This window comes from Oxyura jamaicensis, chromosome 14 (genome assembly GCF_011077185.1).
Source record: "Oxyura jamaicensis isolate SHBP4307 breed ruddy duck chromosome 14, BPBGC_Ojam_1.0, whole genome shotgun sequence".
NCBI lineage: Eukaryota > Metazoa > Chordata > Aves > Anseriformes > Anatidae > Oxyura > Oxyura jamaicensis.
In genome coordinates, this window is record NC_048906.1 from 14,847,468 (window position 1) to 14,871,947 (window position 24,480).

Below are 24,480 nucleotides of genomic sequence, written 5' to 3' on the forward strand. Positions count from 1 at the left end.
CTAATTTGTATTGCATTTAATTGATATTTTGGCAGTTATCTTTTCACAGTTTCTCTGTTCAGGAAGAATAAAATGAGTTTTAGAATTATTTCATCTATTCTGCTTACAAGCATTTATGTACTTTCTCCAAAGTCAATATTGAAAGTAGCATTAAAATATTTAGATACTGATTCCATACCTAAAGTTACATTATATTTTTTGCAATGCAAATTTCACCTAAAGTCACCCTAATATTAGAAGAGGAGGTGAAGTCAGTTTCAGATACTTGAAGGAGGAAAAAAATAAAATAAAAAATATGGTAAGTTTTCCATACAATTTTAAAGTTGTAAAAACATTATGAACATGCTTAGGAGTTGAAGCCACAATGTTTTGCAAAGTTCAATCTCTGTTATTCTGACTATAGCAATAGGTGTCCTATTGCTGTGCTAGTAGCCTTATTGTTGAGACTGGTTATTTACAAAAGTTTTATACTATCTGTAATGGCGATCCAAAACCTTTTAGTGCTGTTATAAATGGCAGTATTTGGACCTTTGTAAAACAGACCAGAGGTTTATTAGTTTCAGAGTTCTTATTCTCTTTCCTCTTCAAAAGAGAAACAGGAAAGAATACAGTTGAATAAAACAATAAGTGACCTAATCTGGGGTTAAAATAACAGAATTGTTCCTCTTCCTTTAACATGATCAGCATTTTTCGCAGGCATAAATCCAAATAAAAATAAAATAAATATATAAATTATTTTTATGAATATGAAATCCCAACTAAACCCAACATGCAGAGACCTATTCCTTAATTCATGGTGTCACTAAGGACATACTAAAGATGTTTTGTAGGCCACATCATTGAATTTCTTATAGAAAGATTTTTTCTCAAATTTCACATAGTTTTTCACCTACCTTCTTCTTTTTATTATTATTATTCCCTTTTTTCTTTTGGGATACTGTGGCATCTAAAACACAACAACTTTCATAAAGATATCCAACAGATCGAGCAGGGGAGTCGCCCCATTTCAGTGACAGAGACTGGGTATTTTAGGATGGAGATTTGCAGGGATTTCATCATCAGTTCCTTACGGCTGTTATATTCATTTTTAATTTTTGGTTTGACTTAGGAGACTTTTTTCTCCTGGCAGTGCACGTCAGTCCCAGCAGTACTGATGTTTTTGTCATGCGTTGCTCTGGTGATGAACTGCCTTAGTAACTTGACAGACAAACTTTTCCATATGCAGTAGAGATAAATCCATTCAGAAAAAAATCCATCTACTCTGTATTTTGGGGGAGATCATCAAGGCAGTAGGAGACACCTTTTTTTCCCCAGGTACAACTGAGACGTCTTCTCATAGTATTCTTATTTGCACTAGCATTTCTCTACCTCTTTTGTTGTTGTTGTTGTTTGCTTTTGTCACTTTCACTTAAATAGTTAAAAAATATTTTTTAAATGTGAAGATAATTAAAACTAATAACTCCATAATATTTTTTCAATATGTATATGCCTATTTACTTTCATATAATTTTATTTTAACCTCATTTAAATGAAGAGGACAACTAAAGAGTTAAAAAAAAATCCCAATGTGAATAACAAGGACAGATTATGACCTCCTTAATTATTTATTTATTATTAACTTTTTTCCAAAGCTAGGTAGCTGTTTCTCAACATTGCAGAGAGGGGTGATTCCATGCAATTTATACACCTGTTCTGGATACAGGGACATCTTGAGGGATTTTACATAAGTTTAAAATACTGAAGACACAATGTAGGCTTTGTGGTTAAAACATACCAGTTCCCAAAATGATCGGGTTCCTGCAGTGCAGGTCACACGGACCAGGATTGCCCTTCACTAGGATATATCAGAAAGCATCAAAGAGCTGTGTAGCAGAGGTTTTTGCTGATCTTACTATCACAACAGCTCTGCAAACATAGTGAAAAGTGTAAAACTGTTGGCTAACATAATTTTGTCCAAAGTTTTGTTGTAAGGCTTTGCTAAAAAGAGAAAAAATAGCAATTGCTTTTTCTTTAGGATATGTTCTTGCTTCAATTAAAATAAAAATAAAAGCATTTTGAAAATTCTTTACTATATTTGTCTTCTAAAAATAGAAATAGTACTCTGCTTCAGTCAAAAAGTTCATAATGGTTCAACTTGATAAACAATTGATTTTTGCTTGTTTAACTTTTTATTTTGGAGTACCGTATTTTTTATTTCTCTATCCTGCTTCCTGGAAATTACGTACTGTTGCTTGGGATTCTGTTCTAAGAAAACCATTTCTGTTGAACACACAGAAAGACTTGGCTTTCAGGGTGACTTGGGATTTTGCTGTGGAATAGAACAACAGAACACAATTACTGCCCAGGTTCTCTTACTTAAAAAAAAAAAATAAAAAAAAAAAAAAAAATCAGGGAACTCAGAACAAGTATACTGTTCTTGTGAAATGCTGGCATATCAGAAGCCAAGAATTCACCTTTTATATAGTCAGTGTTGGATATATTCTCTGTCAAATGTCAACTACAAGTCTGAATGATTGGATTTCTAAACTATATTATATATATAATAAAGGTGTTTGTGCCTGTGGGTATATACATACATACAGCGTGTCCCTTTTTTTGTTTAGGATTAACATACTCTTGCAATTTTGCTGCTTTGAAAGAAGTTGGCAGCTGCTTAAAAAAGCATAATTAAATACTTGAGTAGAGAAGTAATCAGATTTTAAAGAAGTAAGGTGTAGAAAGATTTCACTGAACATAAAAGACAATAGATATCAATACTAAAACATGATGGCCATATTACAATCAATATTCCTTCATTCTCTCAACTGTAAACATTATTGGTTCAAGGAGTCAATGTGGTCCACTGAATATATGTCTCCATAACACTACGTCATTTGGATTGTTGATGTAAATTATTATTTTTTCATTTAATATAATACACTCAATATCTGTCTTGTTCTCCCTACAATCTAGTCAGTCAGTCATTCAATATATGACTTAACAAGTATAGAAATCCACCATTCAGTGTGACCAATGAATATGTTAAAAATCCAGCCCTCTCCCTGGCTACCTACAACTGAAAAGCTTGTTCAGTTTTTACAGTCAGCCCTACTAGAAAATAAATAGTATGAACCCTCCTCGCCCAGCAAAAGACACACAACCCAAGCCAGTAAGACCTTGTGGAAACACCCAGTAAAAACAAACCAAAAACAAAAACAAAAAAAACCCACGTGAGTCGACTTGTATCATCATTATGTTTCAAAGCAAAGTGCTGCAAATGTTCTTTATTCTCATGATCAAAGGACCATGTTATTAGCAGTTAGTATTTTAAGAGGATAACAGCACAGTGAAAGGGTATGTCACTTTAAACATGAATCATAACAGACTTCAGTACCCAGTCATTCTTATTTTTTGATAGTGACCATGGCAATTAAACAACAAACTGGAGTTCTGTCTTATCTTAAGGAAGATACTATTTTGGGGAAAGCTCCTAAAAAGTATAACAAAAAACACCAGCTACATTAGCAAAATATAACTGAAATTGCATTTTAACTGTGGCATTTTTCAGCCTGCAATAATTCCAAATTAGATGAAAATTTAAATGAGATCACACCCTACAAAGTTTGGTGGACAATTCACAAACGATTTTTTTTTTTTTTTTTTTTACATAAAATATCTCATGTTACTCTTTATGGAACCACTGGGAATGCAGGCCATAAGATGGTGAGTAAGACTACTTAAATTTCATTCTATGTCAATGTGTAATACAGACCAGGAACCAGAAATAAAATGATTTATTATTCTCACCTACCTGTATTTTACCATACACCTACATGGATGATGACATATATGGCTCGCTGCAAGAATCTCTGTAGAAGTTAAAGGATCATTTTGAGTCACTTGCCTATCATGTCTGATGCAGCATAAGCTATGTAAATTTTAACAAAGGATGGCTAATTAACACAGAATTAATCCACCTCTATTCTAGCATATTTTAGCTTTTCCTCTTTTAGCCCTTTTTCCTTTCAAGAGATAAATGTATAAGATTGGGTAGTTCCAGATTACTCTTCCAGGTAAAATATACACACATTGTTTGTGAATGCATATCAAGAGATTATCAGAAGGAAAAGAAAATAAGCAAGATTGTCGTTAATGATCAAAACTAGTTGCCCAGTTTGCAGAAATGCTATGAATTACTCCATTGCTTTCTGGTAACAAGACAAGACAGCACTGACAGGTTTAAATAATTTTTTCACTGATTCAGCGTGGGATAAGGTAGAAGTAGAAAACACTTGTTCTTTGGCTAACCACCACATAACCTCTTTGCTGTCACCATAGAAAATTATTTCTGTAAGTGCTCAAAAATAACATCTCCTTCACAAATCACTTCTCCAGTTGTTTTGTTTCCCCTCAGCTCAAACTGATTAAAAAATTAGCATCTGTCACTGACTCACGGTTTACCTTCTGTAGTAAATCAGAGGAATATTATACATAAATATCATCAAGGAATGTTAATACCACAATGATGAGTTTCAAAAAGTTTCTTTGCAAAGTTCTTGCAAAAGAAAGATGAATCAAAGCACTGAATGAAGACAAAAAGAAAGCTCATCATTGTAGGATTATGGTTATTTAAACCATAAATCCATAAATGGATTTTCTTTTGTTTTCCCTCTTTCCATCTACCTGGCAAATTTTAAATACTTAATACATTTTTGGCTACATGTCACAGCTTATTTCCTTTATGGAATTAAAGACAAGATAAAAATTCCTTTTAACTCCTTGAAAATCAGAGTAGTAATAGTAGGGCCCTGTCCTTCACATATTCTAGAGCAGAGAAGGAGCTCAGGCAGCATATAATGCATCCTGATAATAAGCATATGTGGAAGAAGCTGTTAATTAGAGCAACAACTAGGTCACTTAAAATTTCGGATCAGGTAAGTTAATCACACCATTTACCATTAGACCTCATTAGTATTCACAGGAACATTTATAAACCCCCTTAACATTAGAGCTTAAAAGTGTTGTATGCCCAATGCAGAGTTTTCATCAAGTATTGCTGCAGAAGGACCAAATGCATTGCTTTATATACCAAAATCATGCATGCAAATACAGATACAGAAGTTCAATTTAAACAATTATATTAAGTTGATAATGCAAAAAAAATTCATAGTTGAAAGGAAGGTGGGGTAAAACTCAGCAAGGTTTAAATTAGTCTATAAATTAAAATAATGTTCTTATGTTATAATAAAAAATAATAATCCCAAGTTATAGTCAAAACAATACAGAAGGTTCAGTAAAAGCAGTAGATAGATTTCTGGAAGCTGTCACTATGTTTTTTTTTACCTTTATGAACTACAGCTTATTTCCACCTAAGGCTGGCATCCTAGTTTTCTTCACAGCCTTGAATAAGATGTATTATTCATGTTTTCAAAACTCTGGTTTTAGCCCTAGTTATTACAACAAAAGCATTTTTAAATTATTTTGAGAAAGATGTGAGGTCTGTGTCTTTAGAGGTCATTTATAATGCATCAGAATGACAATTACATTAAGCTCCACACGGCAACTCATAAAAAAGTAAGTGGCAGCAGGGAAGAGTCAGTGAAGAGAATAGGGTATATCTGTCCAATCATATCCTGATTTATAAATCAGGATTGGAGAACAGAAAACAGAACCAGGAAGACTAAACAGTACCATTACTTTCTTTAAAAGTCATATTGACAAACAGCAGGGGAGTTGGAAAGAATGACACTGAAGGGCCAAATTCCCTTTAGAGACACATTTATTAGTTTTTAGTACAACTTGATTTAAATGAAGCCAGAAGAGAAAGCAAAAAGAAAAGAAATTACAGAATGATATAAAAAAGATTTATGAACATTGAAGGCATTACACAGTAAATCAAATAATTTCTAAGGGAAGGGAAAACTTCAAAAATGGCAAAAATGTTTTCTAAAATTTAGTTTTAAATCAGATGAAGATATGCCAAAGTCAGAACATTATATATCCAAAAAAAAGCAAAAATGAACAAACAAAAAACCCCAACTGTGTTATTGATATAATTCCTATAGCTTTCCACTGCAGCCAATGAAAAGATTTTATAAATTCTCATTTAAACCATTCAGATATAAACCTTAAACCCTAAATTTGAATGGTGGCAGGTTGGTAAGGTAAATAATTTACCTGCTTATGGTCTACGTCATTTTCAAAGCTTGAGACAAGAAGGGTTAACGTAACATACTTGCTTAATTATCAGAATTGCCATTCACTGCTAATATAATATATAATGGTGAGAGACTCCAATACGAGTAACAGTTTCATTATGTTAAATACTTTATTCCAGAACAGCGAGTCTCTGCTTTGCCTTTAGAATTTAGAAGCCAATGAAACAAATAAGAAGTGAGAAACATTATGTGAGTAAATGATTATGGTAACACTTGGATATTTCTCTGTATAACCACACAATATCTAATTATTTATTTGCATTATTTTGCTTCATCCAACATTTTCCTAAAATGCATTCCTTTTGGACCTTCTTCTGTGTACTTAGGAATGACCAGGGAGTCACAAAAGGAGAGTGTCAGAGACGCTGTCATCCTTGATGTAGCCAGGAAGAAGGTGCAAGATATCTAGGTAATCTAGTTTTACCTCAGTTTACAAACACGGATGTTGGTCTTTTGTTGTTTTAACCCTGTTCTCTTGTTATATTCCAGTTCTTTCAGTCAGACTGAAACAGTATTTTGTTGTGAAGAGACTGCCTCTGATCCACAAACCGCAGGTCACAAATGCAAAAAAAAAATGCTGCGGGCCAGAAAAATCTAACTCAGACAATTACACGTTTCCTTAACGTTTCTTTGATAGCACTGCCTACTAGGGAAACAAGCCTTGAAGTGAGAGAATGGTCAAGTGACAGCTCGAGAGTGCCAAATATGTAGAACCTGGCAACGGAGGGCTCTTCTCATCACGACTGAAGAAGTGTTGAGGTGCCAGCACTGAACTATCATCAACACAGGCTCTGCCTACACAGCATACTGAAATTTCACTGGGACCTTTTGTAGATGAGCTGCTGTGAACTAGACTGGTTCTGGGCAAAGTTTGGGTGTCTGAAAACCATGCAGTGAAAGGAATGGCTCTACCACGCTTGGCCCTGTAATTGCTGCTCCCACCATTGTGTGAGGCCTCTTGGAGGCCATGCTTTTTATGCTGCAGCCACAACCCCTGGCTCTGTGGGGTAGTGTGCTGCTTTCACTGCTTTCCAGTCTCAGCAACAGTTGGTGTCTTCTACGCTAGTAACAGTATTTCATGTAACAGTAACATCACAGCAGCAGTGGAGGGATATGTACCTAGTCTTAGTAAGTTAGCAATGTATTTTTTCCTAAGTTCTTTGCCTCACGGAGAGGCACATCTTGATACAACATAAAGGCATTGTAAGTAAGCACTAAGCTGATTGTTAGAAATGTGTAACACTGGCCTAGAAAGATACATTAAACTCTTACTGCATCATATTTTATTCATTAATTAGAAAAAGCACATATTTACTTGAACAAAGAGTTGGAGGCCTTCTCCCATTATATTTCCAAGTGCTTTTCTTCTTCATTGAGAGAAGAAAACTTAATAAAAACAAATTAAAACATTATTCGCTGTTGTGGCACTACTACCTCAAGAAAAGACTGTCCTTCAAGTACTACAGCAATATCTTTACTTTGACAGCTTCTCTGTTGAGACATGACTATTGATAAAACAAAGCCTCCTCACTCCAGCTTCACTACAATAGCAATTCAGTCACAGATCAGCAAGAAAGAAATCAAGAACAGTATGTGATGCATCATTCTTGCATAACTTTTTTACCAAAAATCATATTGCAAATATGGTGAAGACCAGCTGAAACATTTACATATGTTGATGAAGTGAATACAGTGAACTAGAATACACTCATTATACTTGCAGGTCATGAAGGCATTGCTGATGCTTAGTAAATTGCCAACAAGAAAGGTTACCATTTCTCTTTCCAAAAATATATTTTTAGCACAAACACTTAGAGCATACTTCCTCTCGAATTGAACATGGGATTTCAAGAAAATACCCATCATATAAATATAGCTCAACTAAGCAACTCCCAGATGACACAACTAAGCAACTCCTAGATGACCCAAAAGCTTTTTTTTTTTTTTTTTCCCGCCTCCAAAAACCTTTTATTTCTTTCCAAACAAACATTAGAATCAATCAGTTGCACATGTAAACTCATCTGCAGAGATACATAGCATATTTGGAATTTAAATGGAGCAGGGTCTGAAGCTTCCTTAAAACAGTCACTGTGATTTAGGAAAGGGGGAAAACAAGGTAAAGATCCACAAGCTGGATTCAGGAACTCCATCTTGGTTTACAGCTTATATGCAACCAATACACACACTAAGATACACCAGTTCCCTCATATTCTTAGAATTATTTTATATCTGAAAGCACGAGTGTTTAACAAGCCAAAGGACAGAGTGGAACAGAATTGTAGAGGAGGAAGCCTGTGCAATATGGTGACCTTTAGATCTATTTACTATCAAATCTAATTAAACTATTGAAGAACACCCTGCATCTATTGGAACTTTTATATTGAGATATTTACAATATTCACCAACAGGCAAGAAATAAGCTGAGTAACTATGTTCATCTCTTAAATTATAATAATAAAGAAGCAGTCCATCTCACAGTCAATAGCAGAAACTAGATTCTGCTTAGTGTTTTAAATTAAAAGAACATTTTGGAAATCATTGCACTTACCCTGTGTTGTTCTCTTTCACAACTCATCTGTTGCTTTGAATTCTAAAAGAGGAAAGAAGATAAAAAACAACTTTGAAAGCATAGTATTCTTGCAGCAACAAAGCTGCTGGGTCTACACGGCTGGCATGAATAAATGCTAGAAACACAGACATGACTCTTAACACAATATATAATTGTGAATCTGGATAGAATCATTACTGCAGAAAAAGCATTATATTTTTCACTTACTATTTTAATTTACAAAGGTCAAAAGTAAATTAACACCAGAACCCACCACAAGTCTGAAATACAGATGTTTTTGAAGCTTAAATACATTAACTCTTTTAAAGGTCTCATTGAGAGTTCAGCTCAGGGAGCAGCTTTCCTTTTTTTCCCGTTTTATAATAAGTCTTTGTAATAATTCTGAATACACCCCTACTAAGATACCATGACAGGCTCACAGCACACCTTAAGATACAAAGATATAACAATTTCAAGAACAGATTAAATGAATTCCTGTGACAATACCTAGTTCTAATCTGGTACAAAAATAACTGAAGAAGATTTGATTCCAACGCTGCTGTCTTTATGTGCTGCTAGATCTACAAGAAACACTCTCAGAATGGGAGAGTTGGTTTCTGAGCAAGACCTCGCTACCAATTAACAGCAGATACAAGGCATCAGTTTGTGAGGTGACCATTCTGCCAAAAGAAAGACACTCCTCTAGAAAAGAGCACTTTGGCAGCACTGAAGTAGCCAGTTCGTGGCTTTCTTTCCAGCTCCCTGACTTCTAAAGCAATCTGCCGTGGCTACATCTTGGGCAAAACTTCAAGGGGCTTGTTTGCTCAGACAGTCATTCAGTTGTTGAGCTGCCAATCTGGTGACAGGGTTTTTTTGTTTGTTGTTGTTAAAATCATTTTGGAATACATTAATCATTGTTACTGTCATTAATTTTGGAAATTTAATCACTGTCATTTCTGTAACTAATATACACAGCAAACATAATTCACAAAACAAGAAATTAGATGCTATATTTTTCTCTGGATATTTTCAGAGGTCCAGACTACACTTTCCACTACTTTTCAGTTACAGAAGTTAAAACATGAAACTACACCCTTTTGTGCGAGATATTTTTTACACTGTGGTGATGGCAAAAAGGGGAATTTCTCAGGCAAAGTACAGTTACTTACAAAAGAATAAAACTGCCAGCCACTTTTTCAACGAAGAAAAATTACAAAGTAAACGTTCTCTCTATATAGCAGAAGTATTTCAATGAAGTCCCTGTACCAAACCACAAATGTAACAGGAACAAATGTGTTTTTGGTATGTTTTCTGTAGTACTCTAGAAGGGGAAAAAGAGGTAAAGGAAATCAGCATAGGTCTATTTACAGTCTTTCCCTAAAGAATAAAATTAAGTACAGCTAAAGTGTCCTGCAGGCTAATGATACCATTTTTCAAAGTTCATTCCTTCCCACCCTTTATAAATCACTTTAAAATTATATTAGATTGCATTATAAATGTGCTTCCATTAAGTCTTAAGAATTAATTTTAGACCTGAATCTGCCCTAGATGCATCTATTCATGTTATAAGAAAAAATTGAAATGAGTATACAAACAAGTTTGAAATGAGTTTGGGAGGTTTGCTTGTTTGTTTTTACTGTTACTGTTTATGTTTTTTCTCTGATGCCTCCACATCAGAGATTTTTAACTCTCTGATTCACACACACAAAAAAAACTCTCATTCACACACACAAAACTCTCATTCACACACACAAAAAAAATCTCTTCAACTAGTTGAAGTGTAAATAGTCATACTTTTATGATCCTACACACAATAAAACAAGTTTAAAATCAAAACCTTGTAAAGCTGCACTCTTGTTTGACTGCTTAGGTTAACATAACACTACAACCATCTGATTCAGCTTTGTCCTGAGCAGTCATAACACAAGGCAGAAACCACTTCTTTTATTTTCAAAGACAGAAATGGGCACACAAAGAAACTCGTTTAAAGTCAGTTGCCAAACTAACGGCACATGAACCCCACTTAGGGAATAGAACAAGATCCAGAATGATTTGTCTTTATAATATTTCAAATATATTTTATTTTAAAATATTTCAAAATATTTTATAATATTTCGCTCTGACCTCACATGAGTTGTATAGATTTACAGGATTCTGTCTTCAGACAGAAAGGTGACAAAGGTGATTAAAAGTAAGGAAATATTTCTGGACAGGGACAAGAAGGAAGACGAGAACACTTCAGCAAATCCTGGAGGTTGGAAGAAAATTCTGGAGGAGCTTGCTTTGTACCTCCCATCCACAGGAATTCATAGCTAAAGATGGTATCTTGGACTGAGAGATAGCCAGTCTGACTCTGAGAGCTGCTTTCATGTATACTAATAATATAAAAATGCAAGCTTCCAATAACATTTGGTTATTTCTTTTTTTTATTTTTTTTTTTGGGGGGGGGGGGAATTTGTGAAATGGAAAAAAGGCAACATTTGTGAAAAATAAAAGTAGAAACAGCATATCAAACTTCTGTAGAGTGAAGTAAGAATTAGTTATTGGCTATTTAAGAAAGATAACTGTTTTAATTAATCATCTATAAGTCTATCTACTGCTGTTGTTATGAATGATTGAACCTTTAAACATCAAGGTGAATAATATCTAACACCACAGAGACCAGAACAGGAAGTATTATTTAGGACTGAAATGAACTATTTAGGAACAGTGGGAGAATACAGTAAAGAGGCAGGGAAGACTGAGTAAGATCAAATATGAATAAGTCAGGACAGGGAGACTGCATCCAACTGCTACACCACATTTGTCAGGAAAATAAATAGAACAAAACCATCCTTTTTTAGTATTTTTTTTTTAAGAGCTTTCGTATGAATGTGTGAGTTGTATTTTAAAATATATTTTGATTCATCCATGGTGTTCTGTGGTTCTGTGGTATTACCACATGCATAGTGTTCTGTTTTCTAAAAGAAATTGAGGTGATATGCAGGAGACACAGACGGTGGCAATTTCCTTTGCTCAAAGTTCAGGAAATGATTGATTCCATACCATTTCACCCATTACAGAAGACATTTCAGTGATGGCCTGTTCAGAGAGTGAACTTCCATACAGACAGCTTCCTCGTTACCCAGCCTTCATACTATAAGCCTTCCAGAAAAAAAAAAAAAAAAAAAAAAAAAAAAAAAAAAAGCAGCAAGGCTAAATTATAATGCATTATTATGAGGAAATAAGAAAAAAAAAAAAAAATGAAACAAACCATGCTTACCTTAATGAAAAAAAAAAAAAAATCCTGGTTTACAATGATGCCATCTATCTATCTGTCTACCTGTCTGTCTGTCTATGTATTTATCAGTGCAAGTTTATTAAAATAGATCTGATACAACTCGGAAAGGCTCATTTGGGCACAAGCAGCTTTCTGTGCAACTAACCAGTGCCAAATTTGCTCTCCTCCACCACTTCCCCCCATCCCGAGTGCCAGTTTAAGAGAAACATCCTGGCAGTACAGAGCACTTCAGGGAAGACATAAATAATGCATTTACAATATGGAAACCTGTACAGATAAACCAAAAGAACTGAAAGCCATAACATATTTAATTAATGATCGAGAGACCTTTCAAATAAATCTTGAGTACATCCTGCAATTTTAAATACATAGCCTCTCAATCTTAAATTTACTTCATTGTATCTCGGAATTGTACCATACACAACGAACTATTTATTTCACTTAGTTCAAAACTGCATGAAGAACTGGTCAATATGTTGAGTGTCACTATGTCAAGTTCTCACATACTACAGTTTAGTGGAAGAATGCCCCAAATATTGATTCTCTTTAAAGGATTTCATCAAGGAAAAACTTTTAAATACCTTGAATAGTTCAAGACTGTTTTATAAGAACGTTATCTTATAAAAACACTCATGCTGTTAGGCACCTTCATTTTAAACAAAAAAAGACCTTTTGGAAATCATCTGCAACCTGGTGTGATTCTCTTGTCCATGGACATGAATAGAATTCCTTTAGAATCAAGATCTCTTTTAATATGTTTATCAGTCATCCACTCCTCATAAGAACATGCAAACCCAGACATTATTGGACTAGCTAGGACCACTGCATCACTGCATGTAGTTGGGAAGGTTTCCCTGTACGGTTTCAGGCACTTCCAGGACACCAGATGCAAACATATATTTATATATATAGACAGATGATCATGACAGACTGTCCAAACCAAATCTTACAATTATTACTGTTACTATAATGCCACATAAAAATTTAATTAGCAAGAGTAGCACTCCAGTTGCTGAGCAATACCAACAGTCAAGCTGGGGAGTTTCTTTTGCTGCCATGTTTTTTGTTTGTTTGTTTGTTTTTTAATGTTATTGCAAAGACAGGACTTAAGTTTGGGGTCAAAAAGAGCAAAGGTGATAGGGTTATTTATAGAAAGACTCCCACTATAATATAATCTGAAAGAAAAATCTTTTTTGTTACAGTGCAAAATTCCAATATATTTGTTTTGCGTTTATAGCTGTTTAACTAAAATTCAAAATACTTTCAGGATTGAAATAATTTGAAATGGAGCACGGTTCCAGGGATTGAAAAATAACTAGTGAACATCTGAAGTCTTTTATATTTTAGATATTTTACCATAAACAAACATTTATGGTAAATAAATGGTAAATGGACTTAGCTTGTATTCTGACAAAGTGTATACAAAGCCATCCTGATCCCAGTGAGCAGTCGCACTAGAGTTACATAGCCATGGTTTTCAGTGCAGCACAAGAGGCCTACTCTAAGAGTAGTTCCAGGAAAGGCCCTACCACATTTTTGTCTTTCGTCCTCCACCTCAAACAGTACAATGAAAATATGATTACCTGCATTGCAAAAATATGGCTGTTTTCATTAAGAAAGGATGGTTTAAAGTCATTTCCTATGTATGAACTGTGGAGCATGAGAGTCTTATGTGAAAGACTTGGTGCTGATCCCATGTAGCTGCATAATTACTAATCGCTTATTTATCAGCTTTAAGGTTGCATATTTCTCCTCATACATACATAAATTAAATAACAGAAAGAAAGCCACAGATTAATCACCAGTTATATTTCACTGGATACTGAGACAGACATTCATATTATTTCATGTTATTTACAAAATCCATCTATCAGTGTTTTCTCTCATTAGATGCTCATCTGACTGTAGAAGTCTTCTCTTAAAAATAAATGCCAGTTGTTTTCTTTTCTTGATGTACTTTACAAAATGCTGTGCTACACAAGGAAATGTACCACACACTGCCATCTGCTGTATTTCATGTAGAAACAATCACTTCCTTTGCATTGTTTTATTACACATTAGCTGGATTTTTATCATCTTATTACCCTCCAGAATTGAGAAGCAATAGGGTTTCCAGGGAACCACACTCTCTCCAAAGAGCTTTCATTTGGAGATAGTATGGACTTGTACATAAATGTATAAATATGTTGTGTATTAATTTAAAATGGCTTCTCAGTACTTCATGTGAAAACCCAAAACACAAATGAGGAAACAATGTCTATCTCAAGAGCTCATAGTTCCATGAAGTAGTGCCTGAGGTACTCAGATGCAGTAATATAAAATATTAGTAAATGCATAAACACGTAGGATAATTTAAACTGGAAATGAGGTTTTTGGAGCCTTTGGTAGTGACTTACAACACCATCAAGAAGCTTTCAAACATCACTATTTCTTCTTCCAGGAGGAACTGGAGCCATTGTCCTCTTCCATGAGGAGCTTACATTTTCTCTGTGTCTGACTCCTGAAGACCCCCAAATGCTGAACAGTCTGACAAGCTGCTGCAGTGCTAAGAACTATAAGCTGTAGACTTTTTGTACACACTGTGTTTCTAATACAAATGGGTAAAAAGTGTATGTGTCAAGGCATATGCAAATTTTTCGAGAACACAGAGCTCTGGGTTTCTCTTGGCTAGATATGTGCCTTTGCATGCACAGAATTTTAATTTCACAGGGTTTTATTGCAACCATCAGTAACTGTGCTATAGCAGTAGCTAGAGGGACTGATTTATTCTCAAATGCCCTTGGCTTGGTATTGTATACCGACTAGTGCTGCTGTTATAAATATATCTGGGTGAAGAAATGTCTACAGCTCTGTGCGTAATACTAAGCACAGTTAAGGTTTCAAGTGTCACATACAAGAGGGTTTATTTCTACTGGAAGAAACAGGCAATTATTATGGCCCATTGAGCTCAGATTAAGCATTTCCATCAAAAAAAAAAAGGGGGGGGAGGGGGGGAGGAGGGAAGGAAAAAAAAAAAAGCCTCATGCTACAATCTTTGTAAAGCTATAAATGCAAATGGGAACTATCTCATCTTCCATAAAAAATATGCTTCTTCACTTCCATTTCATCTTACCCTCAAATTAGCAAAATATTCCAAAGGGGAGAATTTTACTGAGACAAAATATATATATATATATAAAATCTTAAAAAATAAAATAGAAATGCTTTAAAAAGCACTGCTGTATTAAAACAGTTTGTAGACAATTATTTCCTTGTGTAGAATGGCTCTGTTAATCAATTGAGAAACCCCAAAGACCAATTTTCATCTTTTCCTGGCTTTGGGCTGAAACATATTTTTTTAGCAAAATCATATATACCACTTGACCAACACTTACCTGGGAAATCTAGCTTGTTTTGGTGGTTTTGTTTGTAATAGCTATCCTCCCAAAGTATGCTGCAGATAAAATCTGGCTTGTGTCTACTTTGCATCTACAGTATGTGACTATTCCTTGAATGCTAAGGCACTTGTGCCTGCCTTCCAACTGGAAACTGCTTTGTAGTATATTTTAATATAAAATAATAATATAAACACTTTAATATAAAGTCGCTAAGAATGTATTTTTTGCAAGTACCATTCTAGAAAAAATCTTGCATGGTAGAAACCTCAAAACTGACCTCTGCACACACGTTAAAGAACAACCCATGAGAAACTTTATCTATGCTCCTTTTATACACAACAGACTACCTAAAATGCATTTTAACTTCTTTGCATAGTACAGGATGTATTATAAGGAATACTCTGACAGCAACCACTGTAGTAAAAAGAATAATCAGGCACTATGAAAATCATAATTGAAAATACTGTGATGTTAAAGCAACAACCAGCATAGAATTAAAGTATGGTATCTTAAAGTACAAACACTAACAGACTAAGACTGACTTATTACATATATTACACTGTTTACTGCAGCATAAATCATTTTCCTGTATCATAAACATAGAGTTAATACAAGAATATACTCTTGTAAAATCTTGTAACTTTTGGAAAATTGATGTTAAGTCTATACCCAGAAAAATTAATGAAGATAGTGGCATGAATACTGATTAAGCGATAAACTCTGAAGCTAGTGTAAATACAGAATGAAGAAATCAGACATATTAATACCTGAGTATCAGGCTTTTGAAATGAATCCTAAGGGTGTGCAGTATATAAAGATGCAGAAGGGTAAAAATCTGATATTCTATTTAGTAGATTTTTTAAAAGTAATCAACAGAGACAATGACTAAAGAATGGCAGGCCAAGAACATATTAAGACAGGGTTAAAGTAAAAGGTCCTTTTTACACAGAAGAAATTCCTGCACTTTCAACAGTACATGTATATAGTCTGTTAAGGTGCCAATTATATATTCTAAGTGTATATAACATCTCAGAAAGACATTTCAAGTAAGAATATAGGATACAAGACTAAAAATAAGGATATCACTGGAGACAGTCACAGGTTTTCAGACAATTACTCAAGCTAATTATGTTACAAATTACTACTGTAGACATTGCCTATGTGTTATCAGTAAATATCTGGAAGGTTACTTGTGCTTGCATACTGATAGAAATAAGTCAAGTTCACTCAACTGCCCATGCTTGACAAATAATAAACTAACAAACAAATAACAACACCCCTCAGAACAACACCACCCTACTGCTGTTCTCTGACAGATACACATTATTAGCTGAAGAGGACGTTATAGAAGAAACTGGCTCGAGAAACAAAATATTGCCAGGTCAGCAGGAAGCCAAATTGACAGATATCAAAACCTTGGTTTGTCCACTTTCTTGGGCTTACTCTTTTTAATAGCAACAAAATTACTTGTTATAGTGATATAAAGTGAAAGGATATAGAAACAGAAAATAGGTTAATTTATTTGAAATTATCCAGAACATATGATGACATTTTGCACCATCAACCTAATAAATCCACAGAAACTTTATCTGTAAAACTTGTTTTATTAATCTGGAAATGTGAGTATTTATATTAACTGCAGTTATCATTCAACAGTTGGTTTTAAATGAGATTTAATTGAAACTATCCTGCAGCAGCTTAATCTGGTTGGTCAAGATATATATATTTTTATTATTATCAGTTGTTTTTTTGGTTTACCTGGTTACCAAATATAGTCCATGGCTATGCATTTACATTATACATATATTCTTGTAAATAAAACCTTTTATTAAAAAAAAAAAAAAACTTTTTTTTTTTTTTTTAAAAAAAAAGATTCAGTTTTCGTGTATCACTCTACCTAAAGCTTGAAATGTTGGTGGATGACTTCATTATTTAAGAAACATATCTGTGCTACTCATCTTTAGATCTTGGGAGAGAATTGCAAGGATATATATGCAAGATGCAAATTAATCACTAGAATCCACCATGATGTTCAGTAGGAAGTAGGCATTTACATGTCATTAATGTCTTTTAAATTACCCTTTCTGTTTTGTACATGACATGCAATGTTAAGTTCTGTGATTGCGCAAAAAAAAAAAAAAATCAAATCAAAACACAAGTATTGCACCGTTTGTCACATTTATCAGTTTGTTAAGTAATAAATTTCTTCAGTGGAGCAGAAGTTGCCTTTAATACACTAATTTATCAAACAGTGGACTCCTCAGGTGATGTTCTTTTCCTACAGCATATCAAAGGCAGGAATTATGCCTTCATGATGTTTAGAGAGAGCTTCACATCCTAACATCGGTGATGCTTTATAAATAGCACCAATAACCGAAGTGGTTTTTGTTTTGTTTTGCTTTTTGAATGTTTTTGAATTAGTCCCATAGGGGATGTCTAGGAGTGGTCTCACTTTTCTTGCATGAGTATGACCTGTGCTCTGCATTAGGACTCACACTTCATTATGCCATCTATGCGAACAATTCTATTGCAGGTAGATTTTAATTTTAAGACCAGTCATGTCACAAGGAACATCTTTTTTTGGTTCATGTAGCGTTGTTCAGTAGAATGGGAGGTTGTACAAACAGGCAAAATGTTTGGTGCCACAAACCAATCACTTCTCAAAGCCTTTGATACTGGTACAATATCCCTATTTATTTCTGCTTTTTGTAAGATTCTGTAAATCTTACATACCAAAGGCAATGCTTTTGGCAAAGCCAAAACTCTTACATCAGCAAAATTGCAGAGAAACTCTTCTGAGTTATTTTAGATTTAGAAATTTAAAGAAAGGTCAAAGTCTTGTGACTACCAGTTGATGAGTAACTCCAGTTCCCTGCACTTACAAAAATGATCACAGGTATCCAAACTACTCTCTTCAGTTCAGAGTACTAAAGGAATGTGTCATGGCATTGTAAATGCCATGACTTCTGCTGCTTGTACCTAAGGGCTATTACATACTCAGTTGCAACAACTTTTAAGTTGTCATTATGTCAGTAAGAGGCACTAATGCAAGTACAATAAGTAATGTTATTTATTATTGTCTGCATTATTTAAATGTTATCAATAGTAGATTAACCTTTAACATTAATTTAAAAGAAAACGATACCAAGATAAATCACAGTGCCAAACACAGTACTATTGAACAAAATGCACCATGAGAACAAAGTGAATTTCCTAATCATAATTTTGGTGATATTTATCCTCCAAGGCTAAATTAACAGGAGAGATATTCCAGTTACATTTTGTTCTGGTGTCTGTTCAATGTAATAATACTGTAGACTTCTGCAAATCATTAACTTTTCTAGGATTCCTAAAGTCCTGCCTCTGAGACTTGTTCTGCAGTTCAAGAACTACATTCTTCTTGGGAAAACTTCCAGCCTGGTAAAGACAGCAGAAATTATCAGTGTCGGTGACCCCTCTGTTGCCTCTCCTCCACTCTTCTGGGGAAGCTCACGGGGTTGCATAACATGCAATTGCAGTGTTTCACAGGAACCCTGCATCTGCAGGGCATGTTGTGCTAGACCAGCATATAAAAGAACGGGAGTCCTGCCGAGCTCTCTCCCAGCAAGCCACAGGGCACAGCAGCACTTCAGGAGCTTCCCCTCCCACCAGCACAGATTCAGCAGCTTCCTAAGTTCAACACACAGATGGTGGTCTTCTGTAACAGGCTTGTTGCACTGCAGCTGAATATAGCTCAGTGTATGCTGGTCTGTTAGTCCCCAAAATATAGGCTTTGTAAAGGAATGATTTGCAAATTATGCATTTATATTCATACACACATATGAATATATGAACTCTGAATCAACTTAGGAACAGTCCTTGGAAGGGCTTGCTTTGAAAGAGTCAAAATTCTCTTCCTCCATGGGGAAATATATCTTGCAGACCTTGAAAATATTTAACTTATATCCCAGTTTGTCCACAGCTAGCAAGTGAAAAAGCAAGGGACAAAAAAAAAGTTTCTTTCAGTCTTTACAGCATTGGCATCCTAAGTGGAAAGTGTTTTATTCTGCACAATATTCAAGTCCAATAGCTACATAAGGAAGGCAAGGGCATAGTACCTTAATCTCCTTTCCTAAACAGCTTAACTAACTATAGGAGATGCAGTGTCTAGCATTCAATAATTACGCAGTGCTTTTACTTGTTCTAAGAATGCATTACAAGGAATGTCAATAAACTTTAATCAGCAATATATTTTTAGTGGCAGTGCTACAGCTTGCCTCAATGAAGCCTTTTTTCCCCAATAATTTGTAAAGCTTTCCTAAAGAAACCTTGACAATTTCGTAATGAAAGACATCTAGAGGTTGTCATATAAGTGCATCCATTATGGCAGTATATTCTTCTCTCTCAGGTTACCTTGGACAAGGAAGTCTCATTTAAAATGTTCTTTGCTTTTCTCTTAAGAAAATGAACAATTGCTGGCAAAAATCAGGTTCAGCTGGCAAAGTTAAACACTTCTTTCACCTTTTAATGAGACTACAGTAATGGCCTTACTGCCCTAAAAATAGAAAAGTAGAAGGAAATATTTAAACTTATGTACAGGAATGAGCGTGCACACTCACCCATGCTCATTTTGCAAACTATAATTCATGTTCTTCAATGACCTCCATGATAACAAGCTTGAGTTAGGTTCAAGACTCTATTGTATCTATACATTCTGGAGTAATTTTAATGATATATTGCATACAATCCTTATGCATGGAAGTACCGATACCAACATTTCTTTAAAACTGTGATGAGCTACTGTGAGGTGAACTATGCTGACAGAGTTTCAGGTCACAGTTTACAAAAGAGAGAAATCTCTTGCTATATATATATGAAAGATCTTAATAACATCTTTTTACAAGAGAAAATAATCCCTGTTCTTCTCCATACAGCTGTACATATTTTCTGCCATATCTTAACACAAATTGAAAGTCATCAAGGACAAAGAGTTCTATCTACAAATTTTCTCATATCTTTCTATAGCTCTATATACAGGAAGGAAACCATTTCACCTAGCTATATCTGGATCTATATGTTTTCATTGGAGCACGGGATAAAACAAATGACTATATTCATAACTAATTTCAGCATCATGTAACAATGTACATGGTTAATATAATAACTAAAGTGCACAATTCAAAAGGTACATTTCGTTCTCATTTGCATGTAAGTGATGCTCAGTGTGATGGTACAGCCTGTGTATTCAATAAAGTGTGGTTCTAGCCTCAAGCAAATTGTCATTTAACTCACTATTTCTCATTTACTTCATTTCCAATGTTTGTAACAATTCTTTGCTTCTTTTACACCTGAACAGATTTTGTAGAACTTACCTCATTAAATTTTGCAGTGAGATAAATATGCAAAATTACTCAAAGTCATTGTGGCCTGCAGATTATTACTTCTTTCCTCACTTTTACTTCCAGAAATCTGATTTTTTTCATTATTCTAGCCAAGTGTGCACCTGATGAGACTGTTTGAAGCATGTTATTAAATGAATTTTCTTTAGCAGTTTCTTGGTTTGGTCTTCTCAGAATTACCAAAAAAATTCTGGTGCAACCCTGAGACCAGCCCTCCCACCTTGCAGGAGCTCTTAACACTCAGTGCACTGTTTTTGTTGTGGTTGTTTGTGCTGAAATTTGAAAATATTCACCTAGTATTTATTTATTTATTTGTTTAAGGATTGTTCATTCCCTGATCTTATTTCTTTGGTAAAACAAGACAGAAGGCTGTTCTTCAAAAACAACTCTCTTCCTGTGCAGCAGCCAGCATCACATTACAGCCAACCCAGCCCTCTCCCCATTGGGCTGTGAGCTTCCCGCATCCTGCTCCAATGCTTCCCTTCTTGCTCCACATCAGCAGGGCTCCCAAGGCCCCAGAGTCCTTCCGCACACACAGGCAGCCCTAAAGTCCCTGTCCCTCTGGGCCCTGGCCAGAGGCAGGTGCCCTTCAGACTGGGACCTAAGGCTGTGCAAGGCAGGCGCACAACTAATACAGGTGGAAGCGTAGGTGAAGAGCAGTGCTTATCAGCTTAAGAATTTAAGGGGGAAAAAGGGCAGAAAAAAAAAAAAAAAAAAAAAAGTGAAATGGTAATATAAATAAATAAATAGATAAAATCAAGGGGGGAAAAAAGAAACTTGTGAGATAGGAATTCAACATCAAGCAGCAGCCAAGAGGCTAGAAATTACAGCTGTTTGGTGAGCCCAGAAATGCTTGGCCTAATAGCTTGTTTGTCTGGGATATTATTTTGTGACAATAAATATTTGCTTTCACCTCTTAACCATCAGTAGCTTGCAGAGTTTCTCCACACACAGTAGGAACTGTCCACAACAGAGTGGCACAGCCCTTAACAGGAACTGCCTGTGTGAACAGCGACCAACCAAAGCAGCTATGATCCACCATGGAATCAAATAAAATATCAGCCTAATGCCCGCAGAATACACTGGTGCAATTCAATGTCACTTGGAGAACATGAAGCCAATACAGAGTCCTCCTGAAGCAAGGATTGGTGCCATTTTTCTCACTGGGAATTGTGCATCAGATGGCTGACTCTGCCAGTTCCTTCATGGCAAAGGAAGCCCTTGGTAATGTTTGCATCGCTGCTCCCCTTCCTGACCGTGTCTTCCCGATGCTTCAATACACAGCACAGGAGCACCTTGCCAGGATTTGTGGCAACACCTCACAGCGTTCTAAATCACAAGTAAAAGTAATAATTCTATGTTTGATTCTCTAGAAAAAAAACTAGCTAGTAAAACTATTCTCCCAAAACATTGGCCAGTTTTATTTATCATGTACATCAACACCATTTATAAAAGTAATGTAGGACTTGTTAAGCAGAACGAGATTTGATTATTAATGAAAAAATAAATGTGTGATTACAAGATTTGTGTGCACAGGTCAATGCTCTGTATTTGTGGCAGCTATAAATAAACCTCTGGTTCTTTTGTTCCTATTACTTATATCAACCTAAAATCAACCATTTCAGCAACAATAGAAGAGTAAGTAATACAAAAAGATAAATTAAAAGCAATAGAATAACAACTGTTCACTAACAATTTGGAGATACGATACAGATGTTCCAAATTAAAATAGGCATTTTTTGTAGCCTTGGATTTCATCACAAGTTTCAAAATACTGTAAAACCCCAAGATATATACCGTTGCTATATAACTATCACGCTACATGCATATACCACCAAGAAGCAAAGTAAAACCACAACAGCAAGGTAAGTTCCACAACTGCAAGAGGATGCACGTTACCGAAGCAGTAGCAGGTGGTGGTGTTCACCAAACACCACTTCCTTTTACCCAGTCAGCTATGATGTAAAACTACTTGTTTTATTCCTCTTTAATTGGAAGTATCACACAGAAAGCAGTTCTGCAAAGCTCCTCGAGGTTTGTGGTCCCCACGTGGGCAAATAAGAATGGGAAAACATCTTGATGTTCTGTGTGGTTATATTGGATTAAACACAGTCTAGTCTAGTGAAATCAAGATCCAAACAAATTCATTGTTCTTAAGTTACGCAGTCTTCAAGTTTAGCAAATTTTCAAGCCTGGGATTAGTTTATGAGATTTTCAGTATTATATGATGTAAAAGCTATTCTATTCTGCTAACCACCTGAAACATTGAGATTAATTTGGAGAGCAAAATCATCAATTAGCTCACTTACTGAGAGAGGGTAAGCAGCAATTGGAAGGTAATGCTTCTCTGGTTTAGGTTACTTGTCTAGTTTTTAAGTATATCATATCAATTATTTGACTTCTAATTCTGTGTAGAGACCTGAATTCAGGCATATTCTGAGACAGCATTGTCTCTTCTTACTTAGAAAAAAATTCCTAACATGTCTAAAACATTACGTGTCATTAAGAACAATAATTATTTTCCATTGGAAAATAATTTTGCTTGGAAAAAAAAAAAATCTTACCCAGGTTTAGTTACACTATAATGTCAGCTGTGGACATTGCTACTATCTAATGGTTTTTTTAGTATCTAACGTCCATCACTACATAAAGAAGTAAATCTTGTAGGAACTAAGCCCCTGTAGTTCAAATACAGACTTTGCCTTGCCTCTGTGTTGTAGCATGAGGACCTTCTGATTTGTAGTTTAGGAATATTGTGGGCTAGTCCTGAAAGTCCAGGAACAACTAAGAAGTGGAGACCACAGAAGAGAAACACCTTGCTGTTTCCAAATGCCAAGCAGTACAGACAAAACTGAAAACAGGCAACATACAACATGGACTTCGGCCTAAATCAGCTAAGGTACAGAGAAGGCAGAAACCTGGTTGCTTACTTGGTGACTGCAAACAGGCATGGCTGCACACCTAGAGCTGGCTATGAGCAGACTGAAAAAGACACGTGGCTGCTAGAATTGACAGATCAACAACAGCGGAAAATTCTGCAGTGTTCAACTTGACAATACCCTGACAGATGCCAGGAGCTTTCTGTAAGCTCATTCCCCTCTCTTTCAGTTACTAAGACACTTAAAAGGTTGTTTTTTAAGGAGCTAAGCCTTGCACGCTTCCAGTATAGGCCTCTGCCTAGAGCTCCCAGAACACGCAGCTGGCAGGCAGCATCCCCAGTGGACTGAGGTAGAGCTGGAGAGCCCAAGTCATGGTGGTTCTATGGCTCTAGGGGAAACCACAAGATAAAGCTCTGACCATTTCTTAGATGGTTAAAAAATAAAAATCACTTTTTTTTCTAAAAAAAAGGACAAAATTTGTTTTGAAGTTTGAGAATCTTCCATGAAACGGAATTGCCCTTTACACCCTCCCTCCCCAACTGTTACTCTGTCTTGTCTGAATCTGGAATTCCCAACAGTGCATAAACAGGACAGGCTATGGATGTAGACTAGCACATGAAGCATACTTTTTGCTCAGTGCATGTTCTGCATTCTAGTAAGGGGCAAGAATTTGTTAAAATTAATACAGAACAATCTTTAGTAAACAAAGCCAGACACAATACCCTTTCACTTGATTCCTGAAACACTGCAATTCTTATGTTTGCATTTAGCAGCCAGGAGACCTGTGACTTCACAGAAAAAGAAAAACAACCTTTCATCTG

General features: G+C 35.3%; 1 protein-coding gene and 1 long non-coding RNA gene across 19 annotated transcripts in view; one reads left to right on the forward strand and one right to left on the reverse strand.

Moving 5' to 3' along the window:
- RBFOX1 (RNA binding fox-1 homolog 1) overlaps window positions 1–24,480 on the reverse strand; it is an 814,571-nt gene that overhangs the window by 386,749 nt on the left and 403,342 nt on the right. For 11 of the 18 annotated variants that reach the window (XM_035339111.1, XM_035339109.1, XM_035339105.1 and 8 more), the window contains one exon: window positions 8,746–8,787. The exons of 6 other annotated variants lie outside the window; for them this stretch is intronic. In XM_035339111.1, the coding sequence (XP_035195002.1) occupies window positions 8,746–8,787 (42 nt within the window). Of the gene's footprint in view, window positions 1–8,745; window positions 8,788–20,822; window positions 20,832–24,480 lie in introns of those variants that run through there. One more of the 18 variants, XM_035339127.1, reaches the window with a different exon arrangement.
- On the forward strand, window positions 6,477–11,916 carry LOC118174074. Its single transcript, XR_004754526.1, has 2 exons — window positions 6,477–6,606; window positions 9,325–11,916. It is a non-coding gene; the product is annotated as an uncharacterized LOC118174074 (long non-coding RNA).